This window comes from Pseudophryne corroboree, chromosome 6, assembly GCF_028390025.1.
Source record: "Pseudophryne corroboree isolate aPseCor3 chromosome 6, aPseCor3.hap2, whole genome shotgun sequence".
Taxonomy (NCBI): Eukaryota; Metazoa; Chordata; class Amphibia; order Anura; family Myobatrachidae; genus Pseudophryne; species Pseudophryne corroboree.
Genome location: NC_086449.1, coordinates 542,270,584 through 542,294,109, shown reverse-complemented (window position 1 = coordinate 542,294,109; position 23,526 = coordinate 542,270,584). Strand labels below are relative to the sequence as shown.

The 23,526-nt window shown below is 40.0% G+C and overlaps 1 protein-coding gene across 1 annotated transcript in view; it reads right to left on the bottom strand.

The window, feature by feature from the left end:
- KITLG (KIT ligand) overlaps positions 1-19,630 on the bottom strand; it is a 75,343-nt gene extending 55,713 nt beyond the window's left edge. The window contains exon 1 of the mRNA XM_063927657.1: positions 19,415-19,630. Within this exon, the coding sequence (XP_063783727.1) occupies positions 19,415-19,429 (15 nt within the window). The 5' untranslated portion in view covers positions 19,430-19,630. The remainder of the gene's footprint in view (positions 1-19,414) is intronic.
- Between the last annotated feature and the right edge of the window lie 3,896 nt (positions 19,631-23,526).

Below are 23,526 nucleotides of genomic sequence, written 5' to 3'. Positions count from 1 at the left end.
ACCCCGGGCACCCAACCCTTTACGCAGCTAGCCCTGATTACTATGGTCGCTATATGCACAATAATGGGGATCACTCTAGAAAGGAGTGACATGTCATTTGAATACCGCCCTTTATATGTGAATTCCCATTTATAATCTATGAACAGGGATGTGGTGATGATGATAGTCAATTTCATCTGTAATGTGGTTTGTGTAGGTCTGGGATGATTTAAGCTAAAAACAATTGTGTTGTATTGGAAGTACTGTACAGCTTAATGGCATGAATATATGGTCTGTGATATATGCCCCAGAAACACGGTACTGGTTTTTGAAGATCAGTTCAGCCTTTCAATAAGGACCTGTTCAATTTATATACTACTACTACTTTTGACCTAGTCTTATTTTACAGTATTTATATTATATATACATTATATGGAAGTATTTCGAATTCATAAAATGATATCCAGAGGTAGCATAATAAACTGCCGATATGGCCAGGAAAGCCTTGCTTAAATTTTGCTCCAGAGATTTGAGCCACTGCTTCCTAATTCAATCTGCCCCTTAGTTATGAACATCCAGCAGCAAAGTGTTTCTGGAAATTTTAATGAAATACTGCCAGCTATCCCTTGACTAAAGTCCATAGATCAGACCAACAATGCACCACCCTGACCTCATATTTTATATGAGTTTATTTCCAGTGTATAGTACAAAACTCAAAGTACATTGATGGCAATGGAGCACATGGGATAGATATTGTAGCTAGCAAATGCAAGGTTATTTCCAGATTTGTTTTATTTATTATTAAGGAAAGAACCCCTTCTGTACTACAAACACTGGTGAAGGAATAAAACTTGAATAATTTTACAGTGCTATGGAAAATTGTGTTACTTTATACATCCTTACTATACAATGTACAGTATTAAAACAGAAAAACTGGATTATTGAACTTGCCATAGGAACCCTTCACCATCCATATGTGCTTTGGCCACTCACAGATTTCTTATACTTAGTTTCCTATTCATACAACCCAGCCTGTAGATATGCAGTCATAATATTAGTAATCTTCTCATAAAAATGATGGACTCTTTTACCGTCTTCTCATCGTATTACTAAATCATGTTATTTTCTTATTATAGCCTAAATGTAGGCTTTACAGCTAAAGGCCAAAGGCAGTACTATCAGTGTCCATCAGGCTGGAAGAAAAAAATGGCGTCATAATTATTTCCTTAAACAGTTTTTTTTATTTGTTGAATGACCACTAACCAGAGCTGTTTTCTGATAGTACTCAAATGGCAACATTTGTAACTCTTATAACTAGTATTGGAAACAGATAGAAATCAGTGAAATCATTTCAAAATGTAGTAAATGTAATCAAATGAGTGTCTGAAGACTTGTCCGGAGTGAGGAAGCCTACTATAAATCTTCTATTAGCTTTTAATTTTATGGGCAGGATGTACTATGCATCGTATTTAGGGTGTGATACATCCCGCCACTTATCGGGTACATACCGGTGTTAGTAATGCCTGTATGTGACTAGTAAATTGCTAAGGACAGCTCTCCCAGTAAGAACTGTCCATTTGAAATACAAGAACTTCCGGGTTTACGACATGCGTCAGATGACAGACACGACAAAGGGGACACTGGGAGGGATCTGATTGGCGTTTCCTAACGGGTCCAAACGATATATAGATAGTGGAGCTTTGTACACACCAGGGACGTACACACGGAATGTGACCAAAACATTGAAAACAGCAAAAAACATTAAAAACATTAAACTATGATGCAAGCTTGCTATATCTGGTAATGTCACATATTGTATAAGATATTATACAAATTGCAATGCTACCTGTATTACATGGCAGTCACTGCAACCCTTTCTGTATAATATAGCGTGCACTGCCACATCCCCTCAAAAATCTGGCCACACCACTTCAGACTTATGCCTCCAATCTTCAGTGGGCCCCTACACCTGTATTCCTCCTGTAGGGCCTTCATACCCCAGTCCAACACTGAACATCTACAGTATCTCTCAGTATCTAAAACTAATGAAAAATGTAATAAACGAGCTTTATCCCAAGATTGTATTAGTACCGGAAATTAACTTGCAGCAAACTTTATATTAATATGCACTGTGAATCTGAAAGTATTACATCGCACTGCTTTATACTTTACAACTTTCACACTTGAAGCAAAATCCTGAGTTATTGCACATGAACGCACAGCAACCCAGGATTTTACTTAGTGTGAAAGCAAACTACTTCCCGGCCCTGCTCTTCATGCTGAGACCCGGGAATTTGCCAGCTTGCTAGATCCGGCAAATTCCCGGCATGTAATGTGAAAGGGCTATTACTGTGCAAACCCAGATAGTTGCTTGACGAGCACATTTATTGTTGTATTTTTTTTTTCCATAGGACATTGCTGGATTTTTCCCACTTTCTTTAAACTTTCATTGTTCTTCAGTTACACACTTTATTATATTACTTACAGGTGCAACTAAAGAACCCATACAATGTTTTAAATAGAGTTACTTCAATCGTCACACTTATTCCCAGGACAGCTAATGATGGGGAAAGATATGAGATTTGTAACATGAAATGAGGCAAGACAGAGCTGCCTATTTAATTGAAGTCAGCTGGAACAAGTCATTACCGCCGTTAATGTCACAGATTTTGCAGTGGGTATACATTTCCCAGTGTACTTATTAAGGTTACCACAAACTCACACTTATTTCCAATTTCTAGGGTTGATTCCTTAGAGGGGCTTAGCACTTAATTTACTACAATAAAAAATCCTTCAATTGCATTCACAGATTGCGATTCCCTTTTGTGGCATGCATTAGGCACATATAAATGTTAACTAATTGCAACAGACATACACCTCCATTCAAATCTGACTTCGAGGCCAAAAAGTTGTTTTATGGTGTCATATAAAGTCACATAAATAAAAATAACATAAAACAAGGTAAGCTCTTAAATATTGTCTGAATGTTTTTAGAATAGGTTTAGCACATCAAAAGACTAATAAAATACAATAGATATTACCAATCTCTCCACACAACAGACTGAAAATATCCCTTTTTTATTTTAATTATGTTACTGATTAATAGTTTTTTCACTCCACTCTCACTATAACTAATGGATGCATCTGATGTCACTTTTCAGCAGAGTGTAAGCTGATATATAGCAGTAAGTAAGAAAAGGGCTAAGAGCACCCAGTCAATGCAATTACAGGAACAAGAGATGTGTTTCTCAGCTTTGTTAAATTGAAAGCATTAAACACAGCTCTCTATATCATGGCAATTGTTTAATTTGTTGCTAAAATATAATTCATTCCTTCTATCCAAGTCCAAGTGTACTGGCATACTGTTACTATAATACATACCTAACAACCTTTGAAGTCCTCCAAATAAGACATTGTGCATTTGCGCAGCTACAAAGATGACGTGACCAACTCAAACCCCCTTCCTCTAAAAACTTACATGCATCCATTAGGGCATGCAGTGATTTGCTCATACCGCCACACATCCTGAGCAGTTGAGACAAATAAGATGATGGCTATTGCTCTGAGAAGACCCTCTACGTTGGAGGACTGTCCACCTAAATTGTGATTTATAATATATCATGTCTTCTAATTCATATTTTTTTTGGCGTAATGTTACTACAATACTGTATACTTCTTGTCTTCTCATCTATGTAACTACAACATACTACATGTATTCTAATTCATGTTTATTGCCATAAAGTTACTACAGTATACTTTGTATCTTCTAAACGATGTTCATTGGAAAAACAAATTGACGATAACACTTACCAGACCCTATATAATGGCTTTACAGAACTGACATTGATGTTTCCCATATTTGCCATAATTTAATATAGAACACTGTTAACAATTTCTTGAGACATTACCAATTCCAAGATATTTTCAAAATATTATTATACTGCTATAATGACTAGTTTCTGACATTATTAAGTAGACTAGCCTCATTAGGCAGAGATATACTGCAGACTACAGTCTACAGCATTGAGGTGCAAGTTAAATGCTTCTTGTAAAACTTTGTACAGACTTTGTACAAACCTTTTCAATAGGAGGACTTGTGGTTGGACAATAATACTAGCTTATAGTTGTGCCTTGTATGACCTCCTTAATTACTTGCAATCAAAATCTGATCTGATTTGCTCAGATACAGTATAATAGAATAACAGGACAAACAATTACCATCATGAAAGTATGAGTACATATTATTTCAGTCAAAGGGGGCACATGAGAGACCATTGGGTTCCAGTTGTACTGGTAGAACATATTCATTTGAACAGTGATATCAAGCATCAGGTACACTGCATGTCAATTACTTCATTTGCTTTTATTCACACAGAGCTTTACTTGAAAGAGAATGTTCTCTATGTAACTAATATGAGTTTCCCAGGTAAACTAAGTCTAGCAAACAAGAGGTTAACTTCCCAATGCTTATGTATGCACACATAATTAGCCTTTTCTACGTACAGATATTTAGAGGTCACAAGACTATATAGAGTTTGTATTCCCATTGCTCTATATCATATACTGGTATCGAGGGTTTAGTTTGCCGGGTACTCACATGCTATTGCATATTTATAACAACTGGGTTAAATATAAGCACTTTTCTAACTATGCAAAGACTCCTGACACTGTGATACTAATAAGGTTCATGGTGGAGAATGATACATTTCTAACAATATTTATGATCTATTATTATCAGCAGATAGGAGTTATTGGTAATAGAAAAAGTCACATCGTACATGCTATCTATCTTATGAATACTCGTTAGAGGCACAGTTACTCATTTATATATTGTGGTACATCCATCATTTCTGTTATTCAGTTCTTCTATATATACTGCATTCATTTATTCCAAAAATATTATTACAGGATATCAGTTTATTGCACAAATATGTGTAACGAAGATCTCTGAATTCTATTATTATGTGGAATTTATATCTGGTTACGGTTATCATTCAGGGTGCTGGGGGAAACAAATGCCTTTTTTTCTTGCTAGGATATCAGTTTACACATGACTACTAATTAGACCCCCATCATGGATCACCCCATAGGGAAGGTCCGAGTGGCAAGCATCCCCATACTCCATAGGGAAGGTTCGAGTGGATAGCAGCCCCACACTTCTCAATGTTGCAATTCTTATCATCACACAGTGGGACAATGATTGCAATATGCACGTGATGAGAGAAGTAGGCAGGGTCGGGGGCTTACCTATTCTCACAAGAGTCTGGGAAAACGCTCCAAAATTTTGGAGACTCCCAGACAATCCAGGAGAGTAGGCAAGTAAGTTATGATAACTTTTATATTTCCAGTATGGTTAAACAAGGAGCAAATCATGAACTGTCAGTACTCCTACCTACAGTATATGTTGCCATACTTCACAAATCGACATCCAGAAGTTGAACTACTGTAGGCTGTAAACAAGATTTATTTTCACATACTTTTCTTGGTTGTGAAGTTATCTCACAAATGGTTCCCCAATGTATAAAAAATATTTTATAGAATTCTGTTTATAGAATATCATGTTTTTCCCTGGCAGTCTGTAACACAAATACCAGATTTTGCCAAAACTTCTAATGACCAGGAGTAGGAATAACTGCAGCATATTATTGTAGCACGTCATACCAGTAAAAAAGATGGAATGCCTAGAAATGAGGCACGTCTGTTCTGTATGAGAGGTTCAATGGCTCTCTTAAACATAGTATATGCTTAGTACTCTTGAAGAATCAAGCAAGGAGTTTGTGGGAAACATTCATTCCATCTCCTATTTGAATACCCTTAAGGAGTCACATAAGGGCCTGGTTCAGAGGTGGATGCGAATGTAAAATGTATGCCAATACTGCAGCCAATGGGCTGTCTACTGAGATGCCCAGTAGCTGCAGCTATAATCTACTGTGGTGTTCAAATAGTTGCATCATCGTGCGGACATCGTCTGTGTCAATGAACAAACATCAGCCACACCATCGGTCAATGGACATCACTATGGTTGCTCAGAATGTCTGATGGTACATGGCAGCTGTTGCCAATGGAACTACCTCTTTTGACACAGTCACTGACACTGGTACACCCACGCCGATGAAACCCACCCCACCTGTCACTGCCTGGGGATGCCTACCAAAATTGCATGGGTCTACTCTACATGCAATTCTGATCTGCGTTCACAGGAGGAAACCATCAGGTCACATGCGTATGCATCTCGGATGCTTGCCTACATTTACAACACTGGGCACTTGCATCAATGTTTTATATGCGTCTACCTCTGAAACACATAATATCATACACGGCTCATTTCATCCTGACTGCAGCCCTCTATTTCTAAAAGGAGTTTTTACCTAAGTCTGATTCCTATAGTTAAGATGCTATACTTAACTAAACTCTAGGGGGAATTAGCATGCAATCCTGTTTCTAAGCATAGAGGTCTTACCTAAAGAAGCAGCATGTTCTGTAGTGGAGAATGATTGTTTAACTTGTGTGAACTTTACAGAAGTTCCAGCCATATATGTACGTGAGTGACTTCACAATTATTACCGACCACAACCCATCACACTGGTTAGACAGAATTACAGTAATAACAGGAAATCACTTTGTTGGAGTTCCATCCTGCAATAATATAATTTCACCGTACACACATCGTACACAACAAGAAAGATAGTTTGCATGGAAATCCTGATGGATTAACCAAACCGGCTAAAGAAACTAGTTTAAACAAATACTTTTGTCATCATCTTAAAATGAGCTGAGTGTGTCATGTAACATATATGCGCTACTGGGCTAAAGTAGATTTAACATGTAAGGAATCAACTTTCTAAGAGACTACTATTTTTTTTAAATAATATGCTATATTTCTGAGATATAAAATTGTCGCTTTCTTTTTGAAAGTCGTAAAAGGGACTATTATTCCCATAGCTCTAAATAATGCAATTCCATGGAGCATTTAGTTTGCCTGGTTCTTCTATGTGAAATATTATTTTGTTAACACATATTTATTACAACTGGTTTTAAAGTAAGCACTAAACCAAATATACAATGACTCCAGACAAAATGATACCACAAAGTTCCTGGGGCATGACAGACTTTTATATTGAACATGATTATATTGATTAGCCATTATTCAAAATAATCATATTGCTTTGTGCCATGTAAATAAAGCACATAAACGCTATTGTAAGCATACCAATTCTAGTGAGTGATATAGGGGGAATGGTACAAACCTTTAGATAGTCATAAAGTGGAGAGAGAGAAAAATTACCAGTCAATCAGCACCGAATTGTCACGCTACAGACTGTATTTGAAAATTGCAGCTAGGAGCTGATTGGTTGGTACTGTATCTCTCTACATTTTATAACACTCCACATTTTATAACATTTTAGTACATCTGCCCCATAGTTCTTTTATATAGTATTCTATAATGATATACCTCCCGAGTTCCAACTCACATTTTAGGTGACCAGTCCACATTCTTAGTGACTGTCCTGACATACAGGATTTTAGTTATGACTGCTTAGATTGTTGGGAGATAAATCATCCACCCACTGGTGCATGCCACATTGCATAGGTAGGCTTGTACTTCAGAAGCACTAGGTACTTTATACACCAAAGGTGATATGGTCATTCCCAAGTTTGATGCACACATTCCACTTTCTTGCAGTGTCTAACATTCTGCCTTTATTGACAATACAACTATTTTCAGATCATAAACCAAATAACAGATATGACAGATATTACTAGTTTATGAATGACTGTGTACTACTATCTATATTCCAGCCCAGTTCTCAATTAAACACCCAGGATGATCTTAGCTGTAGGCAAGAAAAGCTGACGAGATCTAACCATACCTCCAACCTTTTGATGATATCTAATCGGGATATAATTTGCATGCATAGGAGCCCGTCTGTCCACATCACAATGCAGCCACATCACCCTGCCTGTGGTCATACCCATGGTGGTACGATAAGCACTCTTGAAGACTTTTTGGGGTTTTATAAATTGTCCCACAGTACTAGGGAGAGACCTCATGGATTGTGGAAGTCAGGCAATCTAACAGAAGAAAGACGTGCAAGAGACATGCATGGTAATACAAGTCATTACTCCCGCTTTCTTCTCCTATATTCTAAAAGTGAGGTATGAAAATTAGTCAAATATTATGTATATTAAAAAGTTCTACATATAAACAAGTGAAGAGCGATTAAATGTGAGCAGTAGCGTGGTTCTCTCATGGGAAAGTAACTGACACATTTAAAGTTAGTGGCATCACCCTCTTCACATCCACAGTCATTACAGATTGGTCAGTAACCTGTACATTATATAGTGGGCAATTACTATGCTGTTATCTGGAAAGCTCTTTATATTTACAGGTTGCCCAATCCTGCTGTTACCCCCGTTAGTATACATTTTAATATTCTGAGGTCAATCCAATTAGCTGCGAAGGGTGCCAGAGTCTACTGCCGGAGAGGAGGGGGCTCACGACGGAGGCTGCACGTGGGTCACCTCCTCTCTTAAAACGCCCCTGGATGTACCACTATATCGTGCGGTCATACATAGGATCGTTCAGTGTGTATGGCCGCGTGATGTATCGGTACATCAGTCTTCTTGTTGGGTGGAATACACATCGTTCTGAGTTGCATGCAAAAATATCACACTGTTTTGATGCAATTGTTAGATAATTTATACAGTTAGCCATTAGTTTGTAAGTAAAAAGTTTACTAATAGCGTCTGTCAGATTCTTCATAAATGTCCTATTTTTTTTAATAGACAAAGTAGAGAATTATTGTAGGCAAAACGATTTGCTTTCTACCAGCTGAAATCTGTGAGTGGGAGTCAGAGCAGACCAGCTGCCAATTTATCTTTCAAAAGAATACAATTGCTTATCCTTGAATTGATACAATAATTGATACAAACTTAACTTTTAAGTTGGGTATAGACAAACATGATTCCCCAAAGCACGGTAGCAACTGTGTAATAGCAGTGACACAAACAAGTAACTATAAACAAAATTACTTTGGTTGTATATTTTATAGTATAAAATATACAACCAAAGTAATTTTGTTACAGAGCAAAGCTGCTATGACCATTCAACAGATAACACTGGCAAAGCTAAGTGTAGGAGGCAAGCAATAGTTTATTACTGAATGAAGTTTAAGCAATTAGGTTTTAAAAAATAATAACAGCCACTTAAAATATTCAGTTGCATTTGTAAAAAAAAATAAAAAAATGTAAATATGTATATATAGGAAGTGGTTGCCCATATGTTGGTAGTAGCATCCTTAAAGGATTTTCTTAAAGGGTTTTAATTTTACAAAATGCAGTGCTTTCTCATTCAGGTTTACTTCTGTGCCATTTAGCCCTTTATTATATATAATGCAGCTATTTTTTATTTTTTTATTCTCATTGCATTGGGTCATAAGACATTTCTGCTGTGATCTCTCTACTGGATAAAATTATACAGCTTTCACATCGCTTTTAGCGGGTCGCACTTGGGACTTGTGTCCTTCCTGGGTGCGACCCACTTGAGACCCTTTCAGACTGGCGGCCCGGACACAGTATATTGCTGTGTCGATGATGTCACCGCATCACGTGCGTATGTGGTGCTTGGAGGTCAGACGATCTCCAAGTGCTGCCTGCTCCCATACAGTGAACAGGTAGCGGGCCACATCGACCCTGCCACCCGTTCACACTGCACTTTAGCCCAGGTCGTACCCATGTTAAATCCTGCTTTAATAGCAGGTAGAAGTACTGGATTGATGGACCCAGGTTATTTCCCCCGGCCCCTTCACACTGCACAGAAACCCGGGTTGCCGCGCATTCACCTGGGTTATTTTTGGCAGTGTGAAAAGGGTATTATATTACTTTGCATTCCATCTCAGGAAAGTAAAGGTAAAACACCATGCCCGACAATATAAAGGTATACAGTAGCCAAAAAGCAACGGATGACAGTTACAGAAAGAAAGTTTAATACATTTGATTGAGTTTAATTTTTGCATTTAAATAATCTTAAAAAAATATTACGTTATAAAGCCTAATTAATAAGACTTAATTGCTAAAATACATAATATGAGATTTTTTTTGTAAGGTTGGTCAGTACTGAAAAAAAAACATTTCTGCGAACAAACATTTTATACAACAATTCATTCAATTATTGGATTGTCTCTGGAAATTATAGCTTTGGATAATGTGAAAAAAAATGTAAAGTTTCACATAAAATAATGCCACATATAATATATTGCCAAGTCCCATAACTCATGATTCATTTAGTACATACAGTGAATAAGACAGAAGTATTTTAGGAGAAAAACGTAAAAGTTTTATTTAATGAAAGGGAGGGGTCTATAACAGTAGAAGGCTGGACTATTATGTGATGTTTACCTTTCGGAACAATGCACCTCTTGCATTGCTGATTTATTGAGGTGTCTTCCCAAGAGCCCAGTAATTGTGCATATGGAATGGCCTGTGGTGGAGCATTGATGCAAAACCAAAGCGATTTGAGGTGCACACCCAAGGCATTTCATAAATTAGCCACTCTGTGTTTAGTTGACAGAAACAAATAAGGAGGTGTAACTTATGTAGGCCATTAGCACTGGACAGAGCTATAAAGTTAATGGCTAATTTCAGGAGTTTGTTATATATTTATTAGCCATAAAAGATGTTCGCTGGCCCTAGTCTCTGTAGAATGTAATAGGTACTAATTTATTTGAACAAAAATGACCAATGTTCAATGGAGCTCAGAATAAAATAATGTATTCTTATGGGCCCTAAACATTGCGCATTAAGCCACCGAGCTGCCTGGCGGCAGATACAGCCGACGGGCAACCCGGCAGCGAAAAGGGGGGCAGTGACGGAGGGAGTGAAGTTTCTAGACTCCCCCTGTCACCCGGCTCGATAGCAGTGCAGGCAAATATGGACGATCTCGTCCATATTGACCTGCATGCACAAGCGACGGGGCACCAGTGATGAACGAGCGCGGGACACTGAAAGATATGAATGGTATCTTGTTCATTAATGAATGAGATCGTTCATATCTTTCAGTATTATCGCCTAGTGTGTAGGGCCCATTATAAATGAAATATTTCACAATCACATCAAAGGATCAATATGCATTGCATTACTATTTATCAAATATAAAACATATAGAAATTATACTTATATTGCAATAATGGTAGATTTAGGGTTCCCGACAGGATGCGGGCAGGACAGGGTGCTTTGGTGTGGGCATAGTATCAGCGCAAGTGCTGAAGAGGAGGCGTGGCCGGTCGAGGAGGGGGGCACGGTCCTGCCGACATCACTATTGGGGGTGGGGCAGTCCCCTTGGTGTCACATCTTGGGGATATGCCCAGCCGCGGTGTCCCATCTTCGGGGCATGCTGGTATTCCCCCAAGCTCTCCCATTAATGTGAATAGATGCCATGCACATGCACACGTCATCTATTCACGCTGTGGCAGATCGGCAACAGGCAGCCTATTTTATCAGGGTGCTTGTAAAAGGGCAGGGCACATTTTGCTGTTTAAAAATTGTGTAGACCGTGGCACCCTGCTAAAACAGCATAGCGTAAAGACTAGTAGATTGTTACAACAGAACAAAAATTCTGCACAACTCTCATCACAACAAATGGAAATTTCAATTTCTTGCACCATAAATATCCTAAAAAATCTAAATCTTAACCTATAGGTGATCTGTCATGTTACTGTCACAAAAACAAACTGATAATGTATATTTTCTCTGCTGCCACCTGCTAGCATGCGGCTGAATGGAAACAGTCAATCCCTCTCACAATGCAGGCAATACTTAACAGAATTAGGCACCCTCACTCTAAGGAAAGCATGAGTAGCATCATCATACATTTTTCCAATTATTTCAACAAAGCTTTGGGGCTGATGTATCAAGCAGTGAAAACAGTGGACAAACGGATCAGTGGAGAAGTTGACCATAGTAACCAATCAGCTTCTGCCTATCATTTTATAGAATTTGCTTTGTAAATGCTATCTCAAAACTGGTTGGTTGCTATAGACAACCGCTCCACTGGTCCACTTCTCCATTCTGTTTGCTGCTTTATGCATCAACACTTGATCCCCTTAGCACACTTAGCAACACAACTGTAGATCACCCTTCACATGATTAGATTCTTTCCCACTCTATGAAATCCCTTTGGTATACTACTTGACCCCACTCCATTCTTTGGCAGTCTGCAACACTGTTTCCTTTTCCTGACTTACCCCAGTTATACTAAAAACTTGTCATTCTCGCACATTATCCATGACACTAACTTTCTTTGCATTGCATTTACCTTTTGGCTTTGTCTGACTTTTCTTATGTATTTTTTTATGGATAACATGCTGTTTATGATATATGTGCCCTATATTTATTTGGTTAGTCTACATTCTAAACTCTAAGATACATTATATATAGTATTAGGATGAAGTAATAATGGTCTCTGCTTAGTGACCTTCCTGACTAATGATAGCTCTCTATACATAGATGGCAACAACAAATGTAGACTTGTATGTGTTGAGGTTTTTCTAGGAAGCCTAAGACACTGGGACTTCAGGTGTAGATATCTGATACCTTTCCTCTGGGTTAAGCATCAGTACTTCCTTTGACCATGCCCCTTACTTTTATTGTTTGAGCAACAAATGTGGGTTAAAAGAGCTATATTCACAAATGAGTTTTATATTTCACCTATAAATGATCTACGTTCTTCCATTGTCCATGCTAACATTACAAAGAATAATACAGCAATCTTACCCTCAGCAATGTTGATGAATCACAGAATAAATATGAGCAAAATTTCCAAAACTAATCTACAAAATACTGTTCACCTCTTCTCTAGCACAGATAAATAAATCTAGGCTACAATTGGGAAAACTAAATGAAGGAGAGATGCACAATAAGAAGAGTATGCTGTTGACTAACTAATGTCATACTTTCCCATTTAAGAGTTGACAAGAATTTATGCAGATGAGTTGAATGTCTTCATTCCAGGTAGACAGGGTGTATGAAAACATAGGCCTGGAGGAAACCAGGGGCAGCAATTAACTTGGCAGCCAAGAACAGGCCTAATTTTCATTTGAATTCAACAAATAACTCGGAATGAAAAACGTGTTTTACCAGTGTACTGCTGGTAAATGGGGACTTCTAAACCCTTTGTAAGTTTTGGAACAAAACCAACCTTAAAGTCTCACCCCTTTGTCCAAATAGCTAAAACCTGTATCATAAATAATCACAGCAAATTCTACAGTACTCCCACCACAAACGGTATAACAATTGGCGCAATATTTTGCATATTATTAACTGGTATTTGTCTACAGAAATCAAATAGTGAACACAGGATAGAATCAAACACACTGGTAAATTCCGAAGTAGGTAGGGGTGAATGTTGTCAGCGATCATTTTAAGGTAATTACAGGTTGAGTATCCCATATCCAAATATTCCGAAATACGGAATATTCCGAAATACGGACTTTTTTGAGTGAGAGTGAGATAGTGAAACCTTTGTTTTTTGATGGCTCAATGTATAGTAACTTTGTTTAATACACAAAATTATTAAAAATATTGTATTAAATGACCTTCAGGCTGGGTGTATAAGGTGTATATGAAACATAAATGAATTGTGTGAATGTAGACACACTTTATTTAATGCACAAAGTTATAAAAAATATTGGCTAAAATGACCTTCAAGCTGTGTGTATAAGGTGTATATGTAACACAAATGCATTTTGTGCTTATATTTAGGTCCCATCACCATGCTATCTCACTACGTTATGCACTTATTCCAAAATACGGAAAAATCCGATATCCAAAATACCTCTGGTCCCAAGCATTTTGGATAAGGGATACTCAACCTGTATCTACTTTAGTTGTAATCACATGGCCAACTCTTACTATTAGTTTGTTTTCAAGCAGGTGAGCGCTACTTTTCTGTACTGTAGCACTTGCACAGGTTGAATAACTACTACCAGACTCATATGTTCCTGCACAACAGGCGGCGTTTTCACAAATGTTTCCCGGACTGCAGTTTGTTAAATGAGAATGACCTCTTTTCAGTGATTATTTCATCTGACTGCTCAGCAATAAAAATAGTTGTTATAGACACAGCCCCTTCTTGTTTGATAAGGTAGCATGAGTCACAATTATATCTTTCATTGCATAGAACTATCAGTGAATCATGTTGCACTCAAACAAAAATATGCCCCTGTCAAATAAAAGACAAAATCGTAAAACATCAAATTGTAAAACAAATGTGGTTGACAACTGTGTAGACTAATCATTGAGAGTAAGTGTGCCATTGCTCTGAGACCCTGGGAGAGGAATTCATATAGCCTCGATAGTAGCAGAACTTTTTTTGCCGGTTTCTTTTTTTCTGGGGGGGAAGGGGGGGCTGGGGTAAGTCATTATTATGTGTCTTCGGCAAAAACCACAAAAAGTCTATGATAAGTTCACAGGCATATATGTTTTTGTCGCCAACTTCCCAAAAAAAGGCTAATTATTGGGGGGGGGGGGGGTTTCAGGGCCTGCTGAGGTCCCCCAAAAAATTCCTGATAATAGCTGTGGCTAGGCTGACTTCTGGGCTAATTGGATAGCCACGGGGGATCAATTAGCCCATGGTAAATTACCAGATAATTGAATTCACCCCTAAGTGTCGCTGTGCCATTACTCTGGGACCCTAAGTGTCAGTGTGTCATTGATCTTGGACCCTAAGTGCAGTGGGGCAGATGTTCTAAGCCTTGGAAAGTGATACAGTGGAAAGAGAAAAAAGTACAATCCAATCAGCTCCTGTCATTTTTTCAAACGCAAATTGCAAAATTACAGTTAAACGCTGGTTAGCTGGTACTTCATCTCTCACTACTTCATCGCTCTCCAAGCCTTAGGACATCACCCCCAGTATGCCATTGTTCTGGGACCCTAAATGTCAGTGTGCCATTGCTCTGTGACCCTAAATGTCAGTGTGCCATTGCTCTGGAACCTTAGTGTCAGTGTGCCATTGTTCTGGAACCTTAGTGTCAGTGTGCCATTGCTCTGGAACCTAAGTGTCAGTGTGCCATTGATCTGGGACTCCAAGTGTCAGTATGCCATTGCTCTGGGACCCTAAGTGTCAGTGTGCAATTGCTCTGGAAACTAAGTGTTAGTGTGCCATTGCTCTTGAACCTAAGTGTCAGTGTGCCATTGCTCTGGAACCTAAGTGTCAGTGTGCCATTGCTCTGGAACCTAAGTGTCAGTGTGCCATTGCTCTGGAACCTAAGTGTCAGTGTGCCATTGCTCTGGGACCCTAAGTGTCAGTGTGCAATTGCTCTGGAAACTAAGTGTTAGTGTGCCATTGCTCTTGAACCTAAGTGTCAGTGTGCCATTGCTCTGGTACCTAAGTGTCAGTGTGCCACTGCTCTGGGACCCTAAGTGTCAGCATGTATCCCAGCTGCGGGTAAATCATACTGAACCTATCTGGGACCCTAAATGTCAGTGTGCCATTGCTCTGAGACCCTAAATGTCAGTGTGCCATTGCTCTGGAACCTTAGTGTCAGTGTGCCGTTGCTCTGGAACCTTAGTGTCAGTGTGCCATTGCTCTGGAACCTAAGTGTCAGTGTGCCATTGATCTGGGACTCCAAGTGTCAGTATGCCATTGCTCTGGGACCCTAAGTGTCAGTGTGCAATTGCTCTGGAAACTAAGTGTTAGTGTGCCATTGCTCTTGAACCTAAGTGTCAGTGTGCCATTGCTCTGGAACCTAAGTGTCAGTGTGCCATTGCTCTGGAACCTAAGTGTCAGTGTGCCATTGCTCTGGAACCTAAGTGTCAGTGTGTCATTGCTCTGGAACCTAAGTGTCAGTGGGGCTGATGTACTGAGTCTTGGAGAGATAAAGTACCAGCCAAACAGCTCCTGACATTTTTCAAACACAGCCTGTAACATGGCAGTTAGATGCTGATTAGCTGGTAATTTATCTCTCTCCACTTTATAACTTTCCAAGGCTTAGTACATCTCCCCCAGTGTGCCACTGCTCTGGGACCCTAAGTGTCAGCGTGCATCCCAGCTGCGGATAAATCATACTGAACCTATCTGGGACCCTAAATGTCAGTGTACTATTGCTCTGGGACCCTAAATGTCAGTGTACTATTGCTCTGGGACCCTAAGTGTCAGTGTGCCATTGATCTGGTACCTCAACAGAGTTGTTTCCTACCAGAACGTATTGTGCATCTGATAGTCAATGATCTCAAAAACAGAGGCTGGTAGCTATATGAGCCACAGCTATCTAAAGAACTGTAGTAGCTACAAGTATAAACCTCTACAAAAGAATTGTATCTTTGGGTTATCCCACAGGTTTAGGGATTTTGCTTAGCATATACTAATCTTATTCTAAGCTTGAACATGATATACAAGAAACTGTGTTAAAGACTGACAGTAAGACTAAACATTTTACATGCAGAATGTATGCACTCCAAGCATCTATGCATAGCACAGGTCACATTTGTGAGTTTAAGCTTGATGGTTGCAAGAACGCCAAAACCGTGCTGGTGGAAAAATGTCTTGGTCTTCTGAGAGATGAAGTGCTCACAGTTTACAGTGGGTAAACTATCTCTATTTTGGTAACTGTACCTGACAAATGGTGGCTACCTGTACAATATCCAATACACTACGTGAAATACAACATGTGCTTATTACACAATTATTGAACTGAGCTGATTTCCAAGTTGTTTAACAAGTAAAAACAAGTTAAATATATGATGAGCTGCCCCTCATACTTAATTGTGCTTTGCCTTTTCTGATGCTGTTACATATTCCTTTCAGAAGCACTATAGAAAGTGATGTCGATAAAATGGGAGGGGCCTATTTATTGAACACATACACCCAGACAGACAGACAGATGGATCAAACGAGCACAATTAAAAAACCAACCAAAAATATTTATTTGTTAGCTTTAAAATTATGTTAAGAGCAATCTATTTTTCTGGTTAATACCACACCCTGGTGCAGCAGTAAAGAATACACAGATGTTGATCATCTCCAATATAAAAATAGTTAGCAGGAAATGTTACGTAAGCTGCTTCAGAACTGGAGGACAATTCTACAGTTCCAGAAAAAAATGTCTGCTCTGGACACTGGGAGAATAATAGTTGCATAGATGTCTGGCACAGCATTCTGGAATTTGTAGTTCTCTAGAAGGATGACAATCCTGAGCACGACTAACCTGCTCTACGAATAAGTGGAATTAGTGGCAATTTTCCAATGCACTTAATTAATCTTCTTCAGGAGTATTAATGAAACTTAAGGATTTGGCAATTGATAATGTCTGTGGCCTTACCCAAGCTGGTTGACCATTTTAAGTTATTGTGCACATAAGGTCACTCACCAGATGTGGGACAGAAGATAGTTTTAGTCATTACAGACCGGAGGTAAATTGTACCTCTCACCTCTGGCACATTCCAGCTTTGATGGTAACCCTGGCAAAGTTGCTGAGTTTCAAATGTACTTGCAACCTTTAGTCCTGCCCGACTTCAAAGTAATTTCACTCTGACGCTTGTACAAGCCTTATAAAATCATGTAACTAATTGCTGGCAAGGTCTATTAAGCTTGAGCGTATGCAACTCACTGCTGAATTTGGAATCACAGTAAATGACAGATATGAAGAGCAGATAAGATTTACTAACACTACTGTACAGTAAATTTTATCAACTAGCAAATATAGATACATGCAGTATATAGCTTGTACTCCAGCATACCATACATCTTTACTAGTATCTGGTTGCTTACTTAATAAAATACCTACGCCTTCATTTTTTCTCTCTACAGGAGTGGCTTTATGATAGTTCAAATCAGAGTGCATGCAGACATCAGACAGCACTGTCACTAAATATTGACAGAATGACAGTAAGCACCAGCCAGACAATGAATCAATGCCTATGCAATCTCTGGGCACTATGCAACAATATAAACCTAGGAATACTGCTAAACATAACTGTGTGAACACCTACGTTCCTTAATACTGTATATGTTATGTGTCTTTCCAATGTGTTTATAAAACAAGCATTAATCATTAATAACAATTCATTTTAGAAAATTTTGATTATTGGTATTCTATTGTGGGGGGAAAAAGTTCTGTAAGTAATTAAAATAGATCTCATATATTTACTGACAACTTCTAGAAAAGAATTACGGTTACAAAGTGCTGCCAGAGTACAATACACAGAAACATAAAAAACATTATTGGGTTCTAATCTGACAAGAGACGAGGGGTCTAATTATTACTAAGTCTTGAATGGCAGTATAGTGGTAGGAGATAAAGTACCAGCCAATCAGCTCCTAACTGTCATTTTTCAAACCTAGCCTGTAACATGACAGTTAGGAGTTGATTGCCTGGTACTTTATCTCCGTCCACTTTATCTCCATCAGAGGCTTAGTAAATAGACCGCTAAGATGTTTTCGATCCCAGCCCGGACGCACTGCCAATTGCACAACCACACTGCTACTGCCAGCCCACTAATGCTTTTATAACAAATGCAATGTTCTCATTTACATAATGCAGTTGTATACTTACATAAATCACTGGTTTACATAGTGCAGGAAGGAACACCCTGGAAGTTAACATTTATTTAGCTCTAGGTGTGAAATGTCACAACTGTAACGTGCCCGAAGACTACTGTCATAGTGATTAAAAAAATCCAGAAGAAGCCACAAGGCATATTGCTGACAACGTACGTCTTAATAACCCTAGAAATATGTGCATTTTGCGCTGGAGGCTGCAGAGCACAGCGCACATTCAGTGGATGGGAACAGCCAGTGTGCGCTGCAAACTCTCCAAATATTTGCAGACCATACAGAACTATTGCCTTTCCAGATCTTTCACAATGAAGGATTTAGAATTTAAAGCCTGTGTTGCAAGAACAATTTTCAGCCGGATAAGAGCCAAATAAATCTCAAAAGAACAATACCACAATGCAAATAGCAACAAGACCGTTCTTCCTTGGAAAAGAATAGGATCGAGTCTACTGCGCTTATTTCCTTGCTGACACATCCAGCCAGACCCTGCACTGTGCCAGGAGTCCTGAGCACCACACAGTCTGCGTGCCAGACCAGCCAGCCTGGTGTTGGATGGACCCCTACTGTAACTTCAGGTGCAGCAATCTCTGCAAGCACTGGCTGCTCTGCCAAGCAGGTTGTAAAGCGCATTTTACTGTAGTTTACTTTAACCCTCGACCTCTAGGCTTGTTGCAGGACATATTCTGCACCATGCTTTCTCCTAATAAGGAATGACATACTTGCGGGACAACAACCTGCACATATGAAAGATAGCGGGCGCAAATACGCCAATCCATATATCCCAGCAGAATGCTCCACTGATTGATTGTGGCGCAGAGATCGTTCCATGCACGACCTGGCTCTGACAGATCTGTGTTTCTGTCAAAGTCATTTCCAGCTACTTACTTTTGTCTTCTTCATAAGGAAAGGATGCAGCAATCCAGCTCAGGTAGCTTGTATAATATCCCTTTAGCTGTTGTAGAGCCCCAGCATATTTGAGCTAATCCGTGCATTGGGTTTTCCTGTACACTACTGGTAATCAGTGAATCACTCTGCTGCCTCTCCTGTAATCTCCGGGTAAGCCTCTCTCACACACAGACAGTTGCTCGGATTGTGCACTCTGATCCCGATCACTAGTTATATAGGAGACTTCCCCCTGCTGCAGCTACAGGCTCCTGCCACGCCTGCTCCGCTCTCATTGGGATTTATTAACACATTCGAATCTCGGTCTGGTAGTGAGCTGCTGTACAGCATGGGGATTTAGATGTGCCATACTGTACTTCACTTAGTTTGTATCAATGTAATAGTCGTTTTTATATGTCCTTGTACATTTTTTCCCCAAAGGTGTGTGTTATGAATGTGCCTTTTTCTAAATGAGTACGATTTTAATTATAGGGTGACATGTAGTAGACTGTAAATCACTGTTTTCCTGTTTTGATTTGTTTATGTACTCTGCTGCGGATCCCTTGTGGCGCCATATATAAATAAAGGATAATAATAATAATAATAATAATAATAATAGTAGGAGTAGTCAGTCGTAGTTGTACTATAAATAACAATATATTAATACAAATTTGATATTAGTTTTAGGATGACTCAATAGTTAATATTGTTGCCTTGCAAAAAATTAAGCCATCAGCTCCATATCATCAGGGCACCATCTGTATGGAGTCTGCATGCTTCTCTGTTTGCGTGGGGCCTACCCTCCACTGGCACAAGACTGTAAATCATCTGTCTACCTAGAAAATTGATCATAGTGTTTGTTTGGTAAAGAAATTCCGTATACATGTATCAATCCATGATAACCCTTTTTCTGCATTTTCGCCGTAAGATAAATAAAAGAAGGTTATTTTCTCTACTCTAAAATGTATCAAAAAGCTAATTGGGGAAATCAGAGATTTCTCCTGTGGCGCCTCCAGTTTATGTATATAACCGAGCCCCTATAGGGTATCCGTTTGGATGGTCGACCATGTTATGGTCGACAGTCATTAGGTTGACCACTATTGGTCGACACTGACATGGTCGATATGGGCACATGGTCGACACATGAAAGGTCGACACATGAAAAAGTCGACATGAGTTTAAAAAAAAAATTATTTTGGGGAACTTTTCCATACTTTACGAGCCACGTGGATTACGATTGGGAACGGTAAACTGTGCCGAGCGCAGCGAAGTCCTAGCCCGAAGCATGGCGAGCGAAGCAAGCCATGCGAGGGGACGCGGTGCACTAATTGGGGTTCCCCGTCACTTTACGCAAAAGACGACACCAAAAAAGTAAAAAAACTCACGTCAACCTTTCCATGTGTCGACCATTTTCATGTGTTGAAATTTTGTCCATGTCGACCACACCAATGTCGACCAATAGTGGTCGACCTAATGACTGTCAACCATAACATGGTCGACCATTCATACCCGAACCCCCCTATAGATAGCTATGTTGGTGACATGTGGCTGGCACTTCCACAGTAATGAAAAGCTAAACTTTTTGTCGCTTGCCCTGCAGCACATAGTGGCACCTGAGGATGGTGCTCTGTGTTACTTACCTGTCCCGTTACTGACTCTTGAGATTCCTCACACATGTGCCACCAGACCAGACTCCAAAATGATATGTTGTAGCTTTGTGGCATTGTGCATTTGCAGTGTGCCTGCTGGTACCATTTCCGTATCACACCAGAACTAGGGTGATGAGATACAGACAGGGAGCAGAATAGGTGAGTAATCGCACCCCTTCTCCTGCAACTCTCTTTTTAATACATCTCAGCTCTAATACATCCTGCAGCCATTCATGATGTCAGTTCACACAGACATACAGTAAGTGTAAGGTTAGTACATTTGCCCCAGGTCGACAGTTTTCAAGTCCTCATTCTTCATGTCGACATGCAGCATTGACATTCATCATGTCTACATAGATGATATGTCGACATGATGAACTCTCGACAAATGGTCCTGGTGGTCTAGTGTTGACTTTCCTTCTTCCGACAGCTGCAGCAGCTCCAGTGTCTCCTTCCAGGTCTCTGCATGAGCATTAGTTCTTGTAGTGGGGTCGCAGGAGAATTTTCCGGTGAGTTTTTTCCCCACTTTTCTTAATCCTAATACATAACACTAACCAGGGCCGGTATAAAGCTTATGGGGACTCGAGCAAATAAGTTGTGGGGCCCCCACCAATAACTTTGATTGCCTGCCCCCACAGTGTCCCCCCATTTTGTCCCACAGTGCTCCTCTATATGCCACATGGTGCCCCCCTCAATAAGCCCCACAGTGCCCCCAATATGCCACATGGTGCCCCCTTCAATATGCCCCATTGTTTCCCCCTATATGCCACTCAGTGAACCCAACTTGTAAATATGCCCCACAGTGCCCAAACTGTATAGTAAACAATGACCCACCCAGTGCCCCTGAGTACTCACCTCCCATGGTCGGCTCCTCCTGAATGCTTAAAGCTCTGTGCCCCACTGCACACAGCTCAGATCGGCTCCCCAGTCCTAGCATCACAGTCATGGACATGATGTGTCTCGTGATGCTGATGAGAGGATTCGAGTCGGTAGACACAGTGTGCTTAATGTACTGCAGTGCTGACTGGGCATGCAGAACAGCCACGACAGCCCACATCTGTGAACAGATGCCTCTGGGCAACTGTTCCCGCCAATTGCAGGGTCACACTGACCCTGTGGGGGAAGCCTTGGCGTGTGGAGGCTCCTGGGGCTGCAACCCCTGTCACGCGTCCCCCCCCCCCTTCTTAATCCAGTCCGGAAACTAACCCTCCCCCTGGTGCCTAACCATAACCTCCTCCCCCCACCAAGTATTCCTAACCCTTCCAGCGGTGCCTAACCCTAACTGAAGACAATTTGAATCATGTCAACATTCTAATGTCAACATTATTAATATCAACATGATTGTTCTGGACCTTCTGTCAGACATCAGTAGTTCTCAAACTGTGTGCCGTGGCACCCTGGGGTGCCTCAGAACACTTGCAGGGGTGACTTGGATTGATGGTCCAGACAGTGGCGTAAGTTCGTCACAATTGCCCGGAGGCAAGATAAATATTGGTGCCCCCCCTATTTCCTATATTAAGATAAATATATGTATGTATGTGTGCGTGTGTGTGTGTGTGTGTATATATATATATATATATATATATATCTGTCAATAGAGCATATATAGGGGGCGCTCCATAGTGCATAAAAGTTTTTAATTTAAAAGTATATACACACAAAGAATGTTAAAATCCTATTGATAATATTCGTACCAGAAGGCAACCAGTGTGGGCTGGTTACCACGTGATTCAAAACAGTAGATCGATAGGCAGCAGGAACAAGTGTCAGGCAATCGTACCGGATACCTCCACCCGTCGGCGGCTGGTTTCCCCAGACTTCTCGGGCAGGAATCACTCACGTCCCTCGACTCCTCGCTCAGCAGTACCAACGATCGTTTACGTCACCAGACTCCGCCCCAACGCGTTTCGTCATAGACCTCTGACGAAGTCTATGACGAAACGCGTTGGGGCGGAGTCTGGTGACGTAAACGATCGTTGGTACTGCTGAGCGAGGAGTCGAGGGACGTGAGTGATTCCTGCCCGAGAAGTCTGGGGAAACCAGCCGCCGACGGGTGGAGGTATCCGGTACGATTGCCTGACACTTGTTCCTGCTGCCTATCGATCTACTGTTTTGAATCACGTGGTAACCAGCCCACACTGGTTGCCTTCTGGTACGAATATTATCAATAGGATTTTAACATTCTTTGTGTGTATATACTTTTAAATTAAAAACTTTTATGCACTATGGAGCGCCCCCTATATATGCTCTATTGACAGATATCTTTTTCTCCGGAGGAGTTCGGACTGTTGAAAGGGGAGCTGCGGTCCAAATAATACAAGAAGGATCTAGTGCCTATGTGCAGCATTCAAGAAAAGCTGCAGTGATTCAAATATATGGACACACGCTAAGTGTATTTTATACACATACATATTATAATCACCTTGCTAATAATCAGCGCTATATCATAATTGTCTGCATATATAT